This window comes from Puma concolor, chromosome E3 (assembly GCF_028749965.1).
Source record: "Puma concolor isolate L17-30 chromosome E3, mPumCon1.1.hap2, whole genome shotgun sequence".
Classification (NCBI taxonomy): domain Eukaryota; kingdom Metazoa; phylum Chordata; class Mammalia; order Carnivora; family Felidae; genus Puma; species Puma concolor.
The window spans coordinates 27,260,553-27,275,132 of record NC_141682.1 but is presented as its reverse complement, the minus strand read 5'-3'; the positions used below and the strand labels follow the sequence as shown (position 1 = coordinate 27,275,132).

The following is a 14,580-nucleotide window of genomic DNA, read 5'->3' as shown; positions in this document are numbered from 1 at the left end:
GATCTGAAGCAGGCTCTGCTGACAGCAGAGAGCCCAACGCAGGGCTCGAGCTCACAAACCGTAAGATCATGATCTCAGCTGAAGTCAGACACTTAACTGAATGAGCCATGCAGGCACTGCTAATTTTTATTTTTAAGACAAATATCTTTTATCCCACTGATTTATCTTGAATGTTAAAATATAATGAAGACGATAACTAACAGCCAAGCATACTTTGATTTTACATTAAAATCAAAGAGAGGGAAATGTAAGAAGTGGAAGAAAATATCATACTGCCCTGCATTGTGGCCTGGAGCCAGAGATCTAAACTTTCTCCATCTCCCTGGGCCCAGTTCCTCTGGCCCTCCCTGGTGCCAGACCTCTCCTATCGCTCTGTTCTGTTATCTCTGCTGGTGTGCTTCGGGCCTTGACAACCACCACCACCATTACTATGGCCATAAGGCCCTAGACGTCGTACCCCCACCCTGTTCCTCTCTGGCCTCATCACCACCACACTTGCCTTGCTTTCCCTCCAGCCACACTGGCCTCCTTACTGTCTGTGCCTGTGGCCCTGGCCCTGTGCAAGACCCCATCTCCATCCTTGCCATTCTGCAGAGGCTCAAAGATATTTTAAGTTTCTTCAAGAATACAGCCCGACTCAGCAGTCTGGAGTAAAATGTAACATTAAGGTCATGTTATTTCATGGATGGTATCTTTTTTTTTTTGGTTCAGAAGCAAACGTTTCTCCCAGATTCATTTGGGCCATTTGGGATTTTCAGTGGGATTTTTTTGTTTGGTTTAGGTTCCCCCAAGGAATATTTGGAAACATTCATCTTTCCAGTTCTGCTTCCTGGAATGGCTAGCCTGCTTCACCAAGCAAAGAAAGAAAAATGTTTTGAGGTTAGTTGCTTTGTGGGGTTTCTTTATTTCTGAATGCTCAGTAATTTCTTTTTATCAGATGGTACTTCATTATCTCAGTACCATCCAGTGGTTGTTCTCAAAACAATCCCTTTGGGAGGGAAGGCTGTGTTTTGGTCACTCACTCCACTCCAGCCATGACATCTAGTTGTGCATACACACACGCACTGCCATCTGCTCCGGAGAGCTTTTCCACCTTCTTGGCCTCCCTGCCTGCCTTTCTCCTGGGTAATTGGCATCTACCAGGTCTGTCGGATCTTTCACTCCCTTTGACTGTGTTTGTGTGCAGATTAAAGCTCTCCTTAAATTTTATCTGACTCTGGATTGGCCTTCCCACTTCTGGCCTCTCGCTACTCCACTTCGTGTCCAGCACCGTGCATGTAGCTTGCTTCAGGAGAGGCTTGGCACATAGTGAGTGCTCCGTTAGCAGTAGTCATTGTCACGCTGCAGCCAGTTATGTGTGTGAATGGAGTCCCAGTCCTGCACACCTTCCTGTAAACACCCTTATGGAGGCTCCCTCTTTTCTACAGCTGACAGGATACTTTGGACGTGTGTGTTCCCTGCACAGTTTTGAATCCTAGAATTGGGCATGGCCCACATGAAGAATATAAAATAGCCACAATATTTAATATTGACCAAGTACTTTCTTAGTGCTTTACCATCCATGATTTCATGCATCCCTAGCAACAGCCTTGTGAGATTCCTATTAGTGCCGTCTGCATTTTGTAGATGAGGCAACAGGAGAACAAGGACATTTAGAATGATGATCAAGGATGAATGGCAGAGTTGGGATTCAAATCCAGGCTAAATGATTCAAAATGATACTTAAAAGATTGGCAGTAACTACAGTGCAAACCCCAATCAGTTTGACACATCCCAGGATCTTGAGAGCATTCGCAGTTAATGGTTTGAACTGTTTGGTTGCCCTTCAGCACAGAGCCTCTCTCTGAGAAGTGGATACTGCCTGGATAGTGCTTTTATATACTGAGGAGACACCCAAACCCCAGATAGTCCTAATTTCATCCCTCCCAAACAATGAGAGTTGGAGACTGTCCTCTAAATAGCTCTAGGAAACACTGATTTTTAAATCCATATCTGTTGTGTGAAGAACAGATTGTTACTTGCCACAGGTTATAAAATCTGAACTGCTTCCACTTCCTGCATTTGTTCATTTGCTCATTTGGCTTCTCCTGAGGACTTCATTCCTGTCCCCTATTCATAACTGACCTTCCCCTCCTCAATGTGGTGTTAACAGGTGCAAGGTGCAGCCATGTGGATTGGTAGTGAGGCCAGGGGCCAGAGAGCAGAGCCTTGGCCTGACCCTGCCATTGTCAAGTGGCTTTGTCTCTCTGGCCTCAGGTCCTGCTGCTAAATGAGGGAGACCACACAGTCTCGCAAGTCACATTTCCGGGATTTTTCTTTTTAATCTTGCTGTTGGCCAAAGTATATTAAGTGTGCTTTGCCTTTTATTAGAGTGAACAAAGGGTGGATCACAATGATTAAACAATGAAATGAGCACAGTGGAATAACCTTTGTTTGAATATGTGTAAGGAATATCTGCAGACAGATTAGGTCACCCAAATTAAGTTCTATTCAACAAATATTTGTTTAGCCCTACTATGTGCTGATTATGGGGCCAGACCCTAGGGAGAGACACAGAGAGGACCAGATATGGCCCTGTCCTCAAGAAAACCATAAACGAGCAGTAAAGCCTTCAGTAGCTGGAGTTTCTTTTTTCCCTACCCTTTGTTTCTGTTCTTATTTGAGCCTCTGAAATAAGAATGGACGTGGAGAAAAAACAAGAAGGGATCTAGGTGCTGTGAATGCACATCTAGACTTGGCACAGCTCTATTGAATCGTGCAGACTTTATTCTAATTTCTTCAGCTGTTATCCTTCTAATTTATACCCCTTCAGAGCACACAAAAATCAGCTAAAAGGGCAGTAATTAAGATTTTACATTGAGGGTTCTATATCTAATGTTTGTCCATAAATAGTTTTGTAATGAGGGGGCTAGAAACAGTTTCCAGCCTCTAAGCAATGATAAAATCCTTTTAAAGAATCAGAAAAATTTCTGTTTGTATTAGAGATTAATGAGGCATCCTCATGCCAGCTCATATTTCATCTTCGACATCCTGCAGATGAGCTGCCACTGGGACTAAGTGAAACTAGTCTAAACATCAAATGCTGCAGGGTGCTTGAATGGAGCATTAAAGTTTAAATGTTGTAATGAACGATCAGGGAATGTAGAAAATGAGTTCTTAAAACTGTTAGGTTGCGAAAATTGATAAACTTTAAAGGCAGCCAGACACACTGGAGTCCAATATCCTGCTCAGCCACTTCCTTGCAGTGGGAAACCTAGGGGATCTGTGAGCCTCAGTTTCCTCACCTCTTAAAAGGATGACCAGGAGGATGAGGGGAAGTATTTAATGATATTCATTGGCACCAAGGAAGGTTAGCTTCCTGCCCTGCCTGCCCTCAGGCTCTTCCCAGAAGCTCAAGTAACTTGAGTGCTACAAATATGCAAGATGGGTGAATTACTTCTTTCATTTCCTGACTTGGGATTTGTTAATTAAATGTGATTCCCTCTTTTTTCACCCCCTGGTCATGTAGCCTTTTGTGGGTTATTTTTGAAGCCTTGAAAATTACATCAGCATTTGTCAGACCCAAATGGAGCTCCTCTTATCCAGATCTGCACAACAGATTTGCATTTTCTCAATTCAGCTGTTCCTCACATCCTGTCAGTGGGAATAGATGCTAAACTGAATGATAACCAGCCTCCAGCCAAAATTACATAACTGAAGCATTCTTATCTGTCACCCACAACTGAACTTGCATCCAAATGACTCTTAAACAGCAGCGTAATTCATTGTTTATTGGAACCATTCAAATTATATCTTGAAGCAGTGTTCATATTAGGTCGCTCAAGAAATAATTGCTGATTTGTATTTTGCCCTTAAAATGCTGGCTTATAGTTATGTTCCCTTGCTTTCATTATTTTCCGTTTTGTTCTATGATGTAGCTCCAGCAGTGCCTGGTACGTGGTAGGGACTCACTAAATATTTGTCGGATGAATGAATTAATACGGTTCCTCAAAAGTGAGAGCCAACTTTTAAGATAGCAGTTAAGTTATGGGAACACTTGTCAGTTTGCCCTAGCTATTACATTCCAGAAGTAATTTACTAACCATACCTGCAGTGTCTGGATTTACTGCCTCTGGAGGAAGGTAGACTGTAGGGAGGCTGCCCCTAGCGCTAGAGCTGAATAAGGAGCCCCTCCTCTAAAATTGAAGGGACCTCCTAGCCAATGGAGAGCCAGGGGGATGAGCAAGAAGCTGGAATTGAAGAATAGTAGTTTCTAGCGCTTTAGGGCCTTTGCTTTGTGCCGGACATTGTTCTAAGCATTTTGTCTGAAGAAAGTTTCATCTTCCCAGCAGCCCTCCAATGTGGGTGCTCTTTTTTTTTTTTTTTTAATGTTTATTTATTTTTGAGAGACAGAGAGACAGAGCTTGAGCAGGGGAGGGGCAGAGAGAGAGGGAGACCCAGAATACAAAGCAGGCTTCACGCTCTGAGCTGTCAGTACAGAGCCCGACGCAGGGCTTGAACTCACAGACTGGAGATCATGACCTGAGCTGAAGTCGGACACTCAACCAACTGACCCACCCAGGCACCCCAACGTATGTGCCCTTATCTTATAGATGAGGACTATGAGGCACCAAGGTTAACCAACAAGCTCAAGGGAACAACCAGTATGTGGTAGAGCCAAGATTCAAGCCAAGCAGTCTGCTTCCTGAGACTAGGAGTTTGACACTGGTGTCAGTCCAGTGGCTTGCCAAAAGCACAGGCCAGATTCTGATATGAAAGATGGGTCTGGAAGCTGTGGAGAAGAGCAGTAAGAAATGAGGCAGATCTGGGGCAGTCAGTCACACAGACAGAGCCCTCATGTAGACATCGTGGGGCAGGATCGTTTATTTAGATTGGCCCCGTGAGTACTGTGACACTCCAAGAAAAACTGAAAAACTGGAGGGAATAAAGCAGAGAGAGAGAGAGAGAGAGAGAGAGAGAGAGAGAGAGAGATAAGCATCAGTGATACCTAATTACTATGTCATAGAGCACCTGGCCAATTAAACACACACACACACACACACACACACACACACACACACACACACACAAAAGAGGAAGTCTATGGTACCTCATCCAGTGCTTCAGAACCCAGCCTCCAGAATCAGGCAGACTTTGCTTCTAGTCTGACTTTGTCGCACACAAGCTGTGTAAGTTTGATGATTTTGATTTTGATTAATTCATAATTCAATTCCTTTATACGTGTCATTTTAAATATTATAAATTGAACTCTGGTGACTTTCATAAAGATCCTAATCAGTTTGTTCATCATGGGATATTATCATCTTTTGTTTTTTTAAATATTTATTTTGAGAGAGAGAGCATGCACATGTGCACGCACACACACAGGAGTGGGGGAGGGGCAGAGAGGGAGAGACGGAGGAAGAGAATCCAAAGCAGGCTCTGCACTGTCAGCATAGAGCCCAACGTGGGGCTCAGTCCCGTGAACCATGAGATCATGATCTGAGCCTAAATCCAGAGTCGGATGCCCGAACAACTGAGCCACCCAGATGCTCTCATATTTTAATCTTTTAAGTGCTCAGAATAAAATTCAGCTTTATTTCTCTAGTCCTGATTTTTTTGGAGGAGATTACAACTGGGAGACTAAACCTTAAGTGAATGATTTGCAATAATTATCTCAGCCTTAGGATTAGATAAAGACCCTGTGCATGTCCTAAGATGTTCTTAGCAAGTGGAATAAATTTATTCATTCTTTTCCCAGATCATTGTTTTCAACTACATGTAAAAAGGTCATAGAGAAGATGTAGGTGACAACTGTAGGACACTAAAGTGACCATCTATTAAGAAAGTCTATGGGGGGCGCCTGGGTGGCGCAGTCGGTTAAGCGTCCGACTTCAGCCAGGTCACGATCTCGCGGTCTGTGAGTTCGAGCCCCGCGTCGGGCTCTGGGCTGATGGCTCAGAGCCTGGAGCCTGTTTCCGATTCTGTGTCTCCCTCTCTCTCTGCCCCTCGCCCATTCATGCTCTGTCTCTCTCTGTCCCAAAAATAAATAAACGTTGAAAAAAAAAAATTAAAAAAAAAAAGAAAGTCTATGGACCTTTTAGTGTTGCTGTGAAATTAGCTGGCTGCTAGCAGTATTTTATATTGTGTTAAACAAACATACTCTGTGAAAGATAAAGAGTGGGAAATGATTACTTGGTACAAATAGTTGGTGGAATTATATCTGAATTGACAATAGATACTGCACAGGCATTTCCTGTGTATATACTGACGTGCACAGTACATAGACCAAGCCAAAGGTAAATGATAGTATCTAAACCTGTCAGCCCATAAGTGAAAATCACAAATAAGCGGGGGGGGGGGGGGGGGGGGGAAATGCAAATTTAGAGGTCTTTTCTCTCTTATATTTCAGTATTTCAATAATATTTGAAAAATTGAAAATAAGTGTCAATTACTTTGGTAATTATAAAAAATGTTATAAATAAATAGGCCCTTGCCCCAATTTAGGTGATTTTCTTTCTTTTCCATTTTCACTGACACATTGAGTAACAGTGACACACCTCACCTCCATCTTTTTACACCATTTATTCTCTCTTTTACTTGTGGTGCTTTGACCCTGAAATCCTCCAGCACAACTCTTCTTAAGCTTTCTTAATGACCCAGTACTGCCAAATTCAGTCACCTCTTCCAGGGACAAAAAGGAAGCCAGTATGGGGGGAGCAGAGCAAGCTAATGAGGTGGGAGGTAAGATGGCCGCTCTACAGTGGCCACATCATATAAGCCAGTAAAAAGTGAGGGTTTTATTTTAGGAGCAGTGGGAACTCATCAGCACAAGGTTCTCTGTGTTGTTGGGCCCTGTGCCCCCTTGTCACATTTTAAAGAGCCTTTTCATATCTTGAAATGCTTAGGTAATTTTGAGAGAAAGAGAGAGAGAGTGCATGTGAACTGGGAGGGGGCAGAGAGAGAGAGAAGAGAGAGAATCCCAAGCAGGCTCCGCAGTCTTTTTGCAGAGCCTGATGTGGGGCTCAAACTCACAAACCATGAGATCATGACCTGAGCCAAAATCAAGAGTCAGATACTTAACCAGCTGAGCCACCTGGGTGCCCCTGCTGTGTGTGTTGTTTATAACAAACTACCTGGAAACTGCACGTCTTAACACATTGATTTAATATTTCTGTGGGCTGAATGTTCTTCTCTTGGTCTTACCTCGACTCACTCATGTGACTGCTTTCAGCAGGTGACTGGGAAGGGCTGGGAGGTCCAAGCTGGTGTCAGGCACATGGCTGGGGCCTCAGTGCTGGTGTTGGCTAGGCACTTCAGTTCTCTTCCTCATGGCTCTTATCCTGTAGCAGGCCAGCCCTGCTTCTTTACAGCCTGGTGGTTTCAGGACATTTCCAAGAGGGCAAAGGCAGAAATGTGAGGCTGGGGCTCTGGAACTCCAACAGCAACCCTTCTACCACGTTCCACTGGTCAAAGCAATTCACAAAGCCAGCAACTCACATGGCAACCCATAAGTAGGTGAGAAATAGACTCCTTCTAGAAAAATTAGCAAAGTCACATTGCAAAGGGGCATAAGGGGCATGGACCTAGCAGGCATGATTCATTAGGTGCTCATTAGCTAATAATCTATTGCATCTATCTGTGCAATAATTTCAAACATATATATATATGTGTGTGTGTATATGTATACACACATATATACGTATACACACACACACACACACATATATATATATATATATATATATATATATATATATATATAGTGGCTGTTTATACTATAGCAGACTATAGCATAAAGGAGAAAGAAAATGGAAACCATTTACAACATATGTAATATTTTTTAATTTTTTAAAATCTCAGGTAAAACTATACTAGAAGATATGAGTAGTGACTTGCTTGTACATATACATAGAATCAGAGGCTCCTGGGTGGCTCAGTCGGTCGAGTGTCCGACCTCAGCTCAGGTCATGATCTCACAGTTCGTGAGTTCAAGCCCTGCGTCGGGCTCTGTGCTGACAGCTCAGAGCCTGGAGCCTGCTTCTGATTCTGTGTCTCCATCTCTCTCTGCCCCTCCCCTGCTCGTGCTCTGTCTCTCCCTGTCTCAAAAATAAATAAAAACATTAAAAAAAAAAAAAAGAATCACCATGAATATGATAGCTGCAAAAGGCAGACTGCATCACGCATGATGTATCAGTCATTCAGATACTGTAAGTGATATTGCCCATGGTATTAGGATTTTTCTGAAATGGTGAGAAACTCTTAGGTTCTGAATAGAACAAAGTACACTTTTCCCTCAGTATATGTGGTGGTTGCTTTCCTGGAAAAATCAATATATATTAAAACCATGAAAAAAAGACCCCACCTGTGTTTGTATGTTAAATGGAGTTAGGATAGCAAGTGAAAGTAGGGGAGAGGGGCAGAGAGAGAGGGAGAGAGAATCCCCAGCAGGCTCCATGCTGTCATTGCAGAGCCCGATGCAGGGCTCAATCCCACAACCGCAAGATCGTGACCTGAGCCAAAATCAAGAGTCAGATGCTCGACTGATTGAGCCACCTGGGTGCCTCTAAAAAAAGGATTTTAAAAAGTCCACTCATTTTAACTGAATCACATTTAGAGTTGTGCAGCCATCACCACAATCTAATTTTAGAACATTTCCATAACCTCTCCCCATCTCAATCTCTAGTGGCTATTTCTGGTTACTCTTCATTTCCACCCCTACCCCCAAGCAACAGCAAATCTACTTTTTATCTCCATAGATTTACCTTATCTGAACATTTCAAATAACTAGAATCACATAATATGGTCTTTTACATCTGGCTTATTTCATTTAGTACAGTGTTTGTGAGGTTCATCTGTGTTGTACGTGTATCAGTACTTCATCTTTATTGCTTGGATAGATTTTCAGTAGAGGAAACTGGGTTTTTACCTGATCTTATTACATTTGATTGAATGTCACAGCATTTAAGTGGGTCCAGATAGCAGATCCCAATTTCACATTTTGGAAGTTAGTACCTAAATATGAAATACAGCTCTAAGGTAAGAGCTATTTCTTAATCATCTACCATTAGCCAACAGTTACCTTCTAAGTGATTAATCAATGGTGATTGATGGCAATCATTTGTAGAGTACTTTCCATATGCCAGGCATTATTTCACATTGTGATCGCATTGTTACTTACAGTAACCCTTTGAATGGGTGGTTTTATTGTCCCTCTTTTATGGATAAGGAAACAGAGGTTCAAGAAGTACCCATGGGGGCACCTGGGTGGCTCAGTCAGTTAAGCGTCTGATTCTTGGTTTCGGCTCAGGTCATGATCTCACGGTTCGTGAGTTCGAGCCCTGCATCAGGCTTTGTGCTGACAGCGAGAGCCTGCTTGGGATTCTCTCTCTCTCTCCCCCCGCCTCTCTGTCTCTGCCCCCTCCCTCCCCAGCTTGCTCTCTCTCTCTCAAAATAAATAAATAAACTTAAAAAACATTGTTGAAATTATTGTTGTCTTATTGTGCCTAATTTATAAATTAAATTTGTCATAGGTATGTATATACGGGGAAAACATACTACATGCAGGGTTTGGTACTCACGGCAGTTTCAGGCATCCACTGAGGTCTTGGAACCTATCCTCTGTGGATAAGGGGGGACTGCTGAATGCCAATAAGGCTGTTAGTGTTGAAAATACTTCGCTCTGAGGCTCTTGGAATTGCTGTCCGATCCAGTTTGTAAACCATACAAGAAAATCTTATTATAACTTGATAGTCATACTTCTTTTCTTTCTTCTTTGTAACAATGGCAGCATTGATCACTTCATTCCCAAACTTGGCTAGGAGTTGCTTTTGTTTCTAAAAATCAAAGTCATCCTCAAAAGACAAGGCTTTAGAAAGAAAGTCAACAGGCTCTGACCTGAGGGTGACCCCATGGTTGCCTTATAAAATAAAGGGCAGTGGCTTTGTGACAGGATTTTCCTTTTCTGCTCTGAAGCTTTGTCCTCTTGCTTTCAGGGGCATGGCTCTATGCCAGGGGGCTGTCGTAGCAGTCTTGACTGTCTGCTAAATAGGGAGAGCATTTGGCTATAAATTGCATTTCACTTATTATACACGGCATCTGTTGATTTTTTGCTACATAACACACTACCTCAAAAGTTAGTGGCATAAAACAACAGTTTATTTAGTTCATTCTCCTGCAAGAGAGCAGTTGGGCTGGGCTCAGCTGGGAGGTTCTTCTGGCCTTGGTTGGGGCCATTCTTGTGTCTGTGGTCAGGCTGGATCTAGGAAGGCCTTAGCTGGGATGTATCACCTCTGTTCAACTTGGCCACTCAGCTTCCATCAAATTAACCCTGGAGAGTTCACATCGTAGCTGGGCAGGGGTGCGAGGGTTCAAGTAGAAGTTCTCAAGGCCTCTTGAGCCTGATGAGGTTTGGAACTGGCATATTGCTACTTTTACAGCATTACGTTGGCCAAAGCAAGTCACAAGGCCAGCTCAGATTCAGAGAGTAAGAAAATAGACTCCACCTCTTGATGGGAAGAGCTATAAAACTACACTGCAAAGGTTGTAGATCCAGGAAGGGGTAAAGAATGGTGGCCCTTTTTGCAATTCACCTCATATACTGTATTAGAAATAGTATGGATTTGGCAGCAGGTGGCAGGTTTGACTTCTGGCTCTAGCCTAGTGACTTCAGGGAAGTTACTTGTCTGCAACTCCCTCCTCCCCTCATTTGTAAACCACTGGTGGGCTTATGGACAGGGTTAAATGAGGTAATGTGTGAAAGAGCAAGTTCTGGAGTCCAACTGAGTTCAAATTCTGACTCTGAACATCTACTAGTAAGTGACTTTGGACAAGGTATTTAACCTTTCTGTGCCCCTGTTTCCTAATCTGTAAAATGGGAATAATAAGAATAGTAACCTAATAATACGTAGTTGTCATGAGGATAAATGAGCTAAGTAAAATTTAGAAGAGTGCCTGGCAGCGTGACAACATTCAATGCATATTAACTGTTGTTAACATGATTAACATGATGCCTAGAAAATAGCGAGTCTGTAAAAGGAATGTTATTCCCCATGGTCCCTGCTGAGTGACCAGTTGTTGCTTGAATAAATGGAGTATCCTTGTTACTAATTTCTGGGTATTACAGATGGCCAAGGATGGATTTTCCTCATCGTTCTAAAAATACTAGTGCCTTTAAAAAGTAATATATATTTGTAAAAATCTAAACATAACCCTTGGAAATAATATGGTGAGCTCAGAACCTGAGAATGCACTATTAAGGGCCCTCCAATGCTGAAGAAGCTGCTCGAATCACAGCCATAGTGACCGAAAAAGAAAGAAAGACTGCAAGGTATCCTAAAATTCTCTTGAGAATTAATGTCTAAAGGATTGGAAACCATTTTTTAAAAAGTGAAAATAAGGTTCAATTGATTCTTTTGGCCCTCTTGGTTGTTTAGAGAGCTGCATTTCTCCTGCTACTTTTTAGGAACAAGAAAACCCAAGTCATAAACTACTTCCAGAGCCAAAAGATGTTTAAACTGTTAATCCCTTAGAATAATAAAAGGACTGTCCAGGAAATGGGTGAAACTGAGCTTTCTTGAAATCAAATTTCTGGGTCAGAAATAAAGTACTATGGATTTTTCCATGCTTCTGCATGAAAAAGCATCTATCAGTGATTGATAATGTTCTAAAGCAGAGGTCTGCAAATTATGGCCTGTAGGGCCAGCTACCTCTTTTTGTAACTGAAATTTTATTGGAACACAGCCACACCCATTCCTTTACATTTTTGTCTATGGCCACTTTTGCACTGAAAGTGCACTTTTGCACTCTTTCACTGTAGCCAAGTTGAATAGTTGTAACACAAGCCTAATATGTATACCTGGCCATTTAAGAAAGTTTGCCAACCCTTGTTCTGAAATCCTAAAAACACCCAGATTTTTGTAGTAGTAGCTGCTGCTGTTGTTATGTGGGAGGCAGTGTAAGGGAAGCTTAATGATTAAGCATAGAGTTTGGAGCTATGCTTACCTGAATTGAGAGCCCAGTTCTACCTCTTTCTAGGTATGTGACTTTGGACCTGGCTAGCACTGGGACCTTGTAATTTTAACCTTCTAAGCCTCAGTGTACTCCTCTGTGAAATAGAAATAGTAATAATAATATATATATATATTATTATAATATATATAATGATATACATATTATTACATATAATGATAATATCATTCATAGTAAGAGAATTTAAATAAGATAATGTGTTCAGCTCAGTGACTGGCACAGCTGCAGTGAAAAATAGCAATAAAATAAGAACAAAATTGAATTGGAAAAATGTTCCTTAGGCCTGGAATGGAAAACTAAGAATGAGGGCAGTATATAACGAAGAGGTGGGTTGAGACTGGCCATGTGGGGAGTTAAAGAGTAGTGGGAGGTTAAACTCAGACATGTGGAGGGCTCTGAGAATACAGTAAGGAAAGGTAAGGTAGGGTTGCTGTAATCAAAAGGGTGGGCTTGAATCCCCTCCTCCAACTTTAAAAAAAATTTTTTTTTTAACATTTATTCATCTTTTGAGAGAAAGAGAGAGAGAGACCCGAGTGTGAGCGGGGAAGGGGCAAAGAGAGAGAGACACACACAGAATCTGAAGCAGGCTCCAGGCTCTGAGCTGTCAGCACAGAGCCCAACACAGGGCTCAAACTCAGACTGTGAAATCATGACCTGAGCCAAAGTCGGATGCTTAACTGACTGAGCCACCCAGGTGCCCTCCCTCCTCCAAGTTTTGCTAGCTCTGGGCATCTGGGAAGTTTCCTTAAACTCTAAAACTCTAAGGGTCTCAGTTTTCTTATTTGTTAAATGGGGAGGGTGATAACCATAGTACCCACCTCACCAGGGTTTTTGGGAGGATTAAGATGTTCTGTGTATGGTACTTAGCACAGGGTGAGTGTTCAGTAGGGGGTAGCCATTGTCTTTCAAGATTGTGCTTGAGGGATTCAGGAAGAGAGGCAGCTGGCAACAAGTGAGAAAACAGAGGGAGGAGACATGGGTCCAGGTTGAAAGTGAAGAAAAGAATAAACCCAATTTCAGACGGGGATAGTGAGATGGATTAAGAAAGCCCTGATTGTCAGAGCCTCTGCCAGAAGCTTCCTTTTGCATAGGCCCTGATCAATTTTTCCATCTTCTCTGAGCAGAGGGCAGGCCTTGAAGGGAGTGCAAGAGACCCCTTGATCTCTTGGAGGCATAACTGTGAAGTTAGGTTGCAAATAATTTTTATACCAAGACAGGTCTTTGTAGAATTTTCATGAAGACTTGCCTGTTCCTTGCTGCATCTTTGTTGACATTGACCTTCCTGATCTTCTATTTATATTTATAGCTGCCTTTCCTGGGATCCCTGGGCAGCCCGGAGTCTATGTGATTTGGAAGAGGTGAAAAGAAAATCAACTATGCAATTGTTAAGATAGCATTTTTCTTAGACTGAACATTGATTAAAAGGCCATAATACCATTCCTATTCTGTCATGAATTGGGTTGTATTCTAGTGGCAAATTAAGTTTGAGACATGTAAACATCATCTTAAGATTAGACATTACATTTGGCTCCATGTTCTTGGTGATCCACTGACATCTAGCCCTGCCTTTGGATTAGCTTAATTGGAACATGAGAGGTGAGAACTTAATAAGAACATAACTGGACAGATATACTGAACAGAGCTGGCTTAGTGGCTATTATAAACTGCACTTGGGATTTCTTTCCAATGCAGCTCTGAAAATATTTTGGTTAATAATTAAGTTAATAATTTTTGCTATAAGCAATTTTTGATAAAAGTTTATATTGTCAGCAGTAAAAAGTATGATGAACTCAAAGAGTTTGTTCCAGCTGGATGTGTTAAGTATGCAGAACTCACTATTCCCGTATCTGCTAGTTAACTCTGGGGGCCAGTCCCTCACATGACAGAAAACCCCATTCGAACTGACTTCAATGAAAAAGATTGTTTGTTTGTTTGTTTGTTTGTTTATATATGTCCTCTCCCGTGGGGAGATCTTCCACAGCTTGATCTGGGGACCCAGATGATGTCTTCACGATTTGGTTCCCTCTCCATCTCTTGATTCAGTTTCCTCTGGCGTGGCTCCACCCTCAAATGGTCCCTGCCTTGTGACACTAGCCTATGTCTCATGCCTTAGAGAAAGTCTCTTCCTGAGTTTCTAATTGAACTGACTCAGGTCAATGACCTACTTTGGAATCAATCCTTGGAACTAGGGGAATTTAGTGGGCAGTGGGCTGTTGGGCAAAGTGAAGGATCCCTAACCCAGTGCACATAGCTTTAGAATTGGGGAAAGACAGATCCCCAAAAGGAACTCAAGGTGCTGTTACCAAAAGAAGGCAGAAAGGATACTGGGCAGCTATCTTGGCTAGGACTCATTGTGCTGTGAACAGCAGGAAACTGTCTTAAATAATGAAGGGGATTCTTTGGTTCAGGAAACTAAAAGGTCCTGAGGTAAAGAAGGAAGATTTCAGGATGGGTTTGATTGAGAACTCAATGATAAAACCAGAGACTTGGTTCTCTTCTGCCTCTCTGGGTGGCCTCTTGCAAAGTTGGTTTTATCCTCAGGCTGGCTTCCCTCAGAGTGGCCAAACAGAT

General features: G+C 42.3%; 1 protein-coding gene across 4 annotated transcripts in view; it reads left to right on the top strand.

Annotated features, from left to right (window-relative positions):
• The window catches only part of IQCK (IQ motif containing K), a 122,659-nt gene that overhangs the window by 10,571 nt on the left and 97,508 nt on the right, over positions 1–14,580 (top strand). For all 4 annotated transcript variants that reach the window (XM_086692946.1, XM_086692944.1, XM_086692945.1 and 1 more), the window contains one exon: positions 782–879. In XM_086692946.1, the coding sequence (XP_086549072.1) occupies positions 782–879 (98 nt within the window). The remainder of the gene's footprint in view (positions 1–781; positions 880–14,580) is intronic.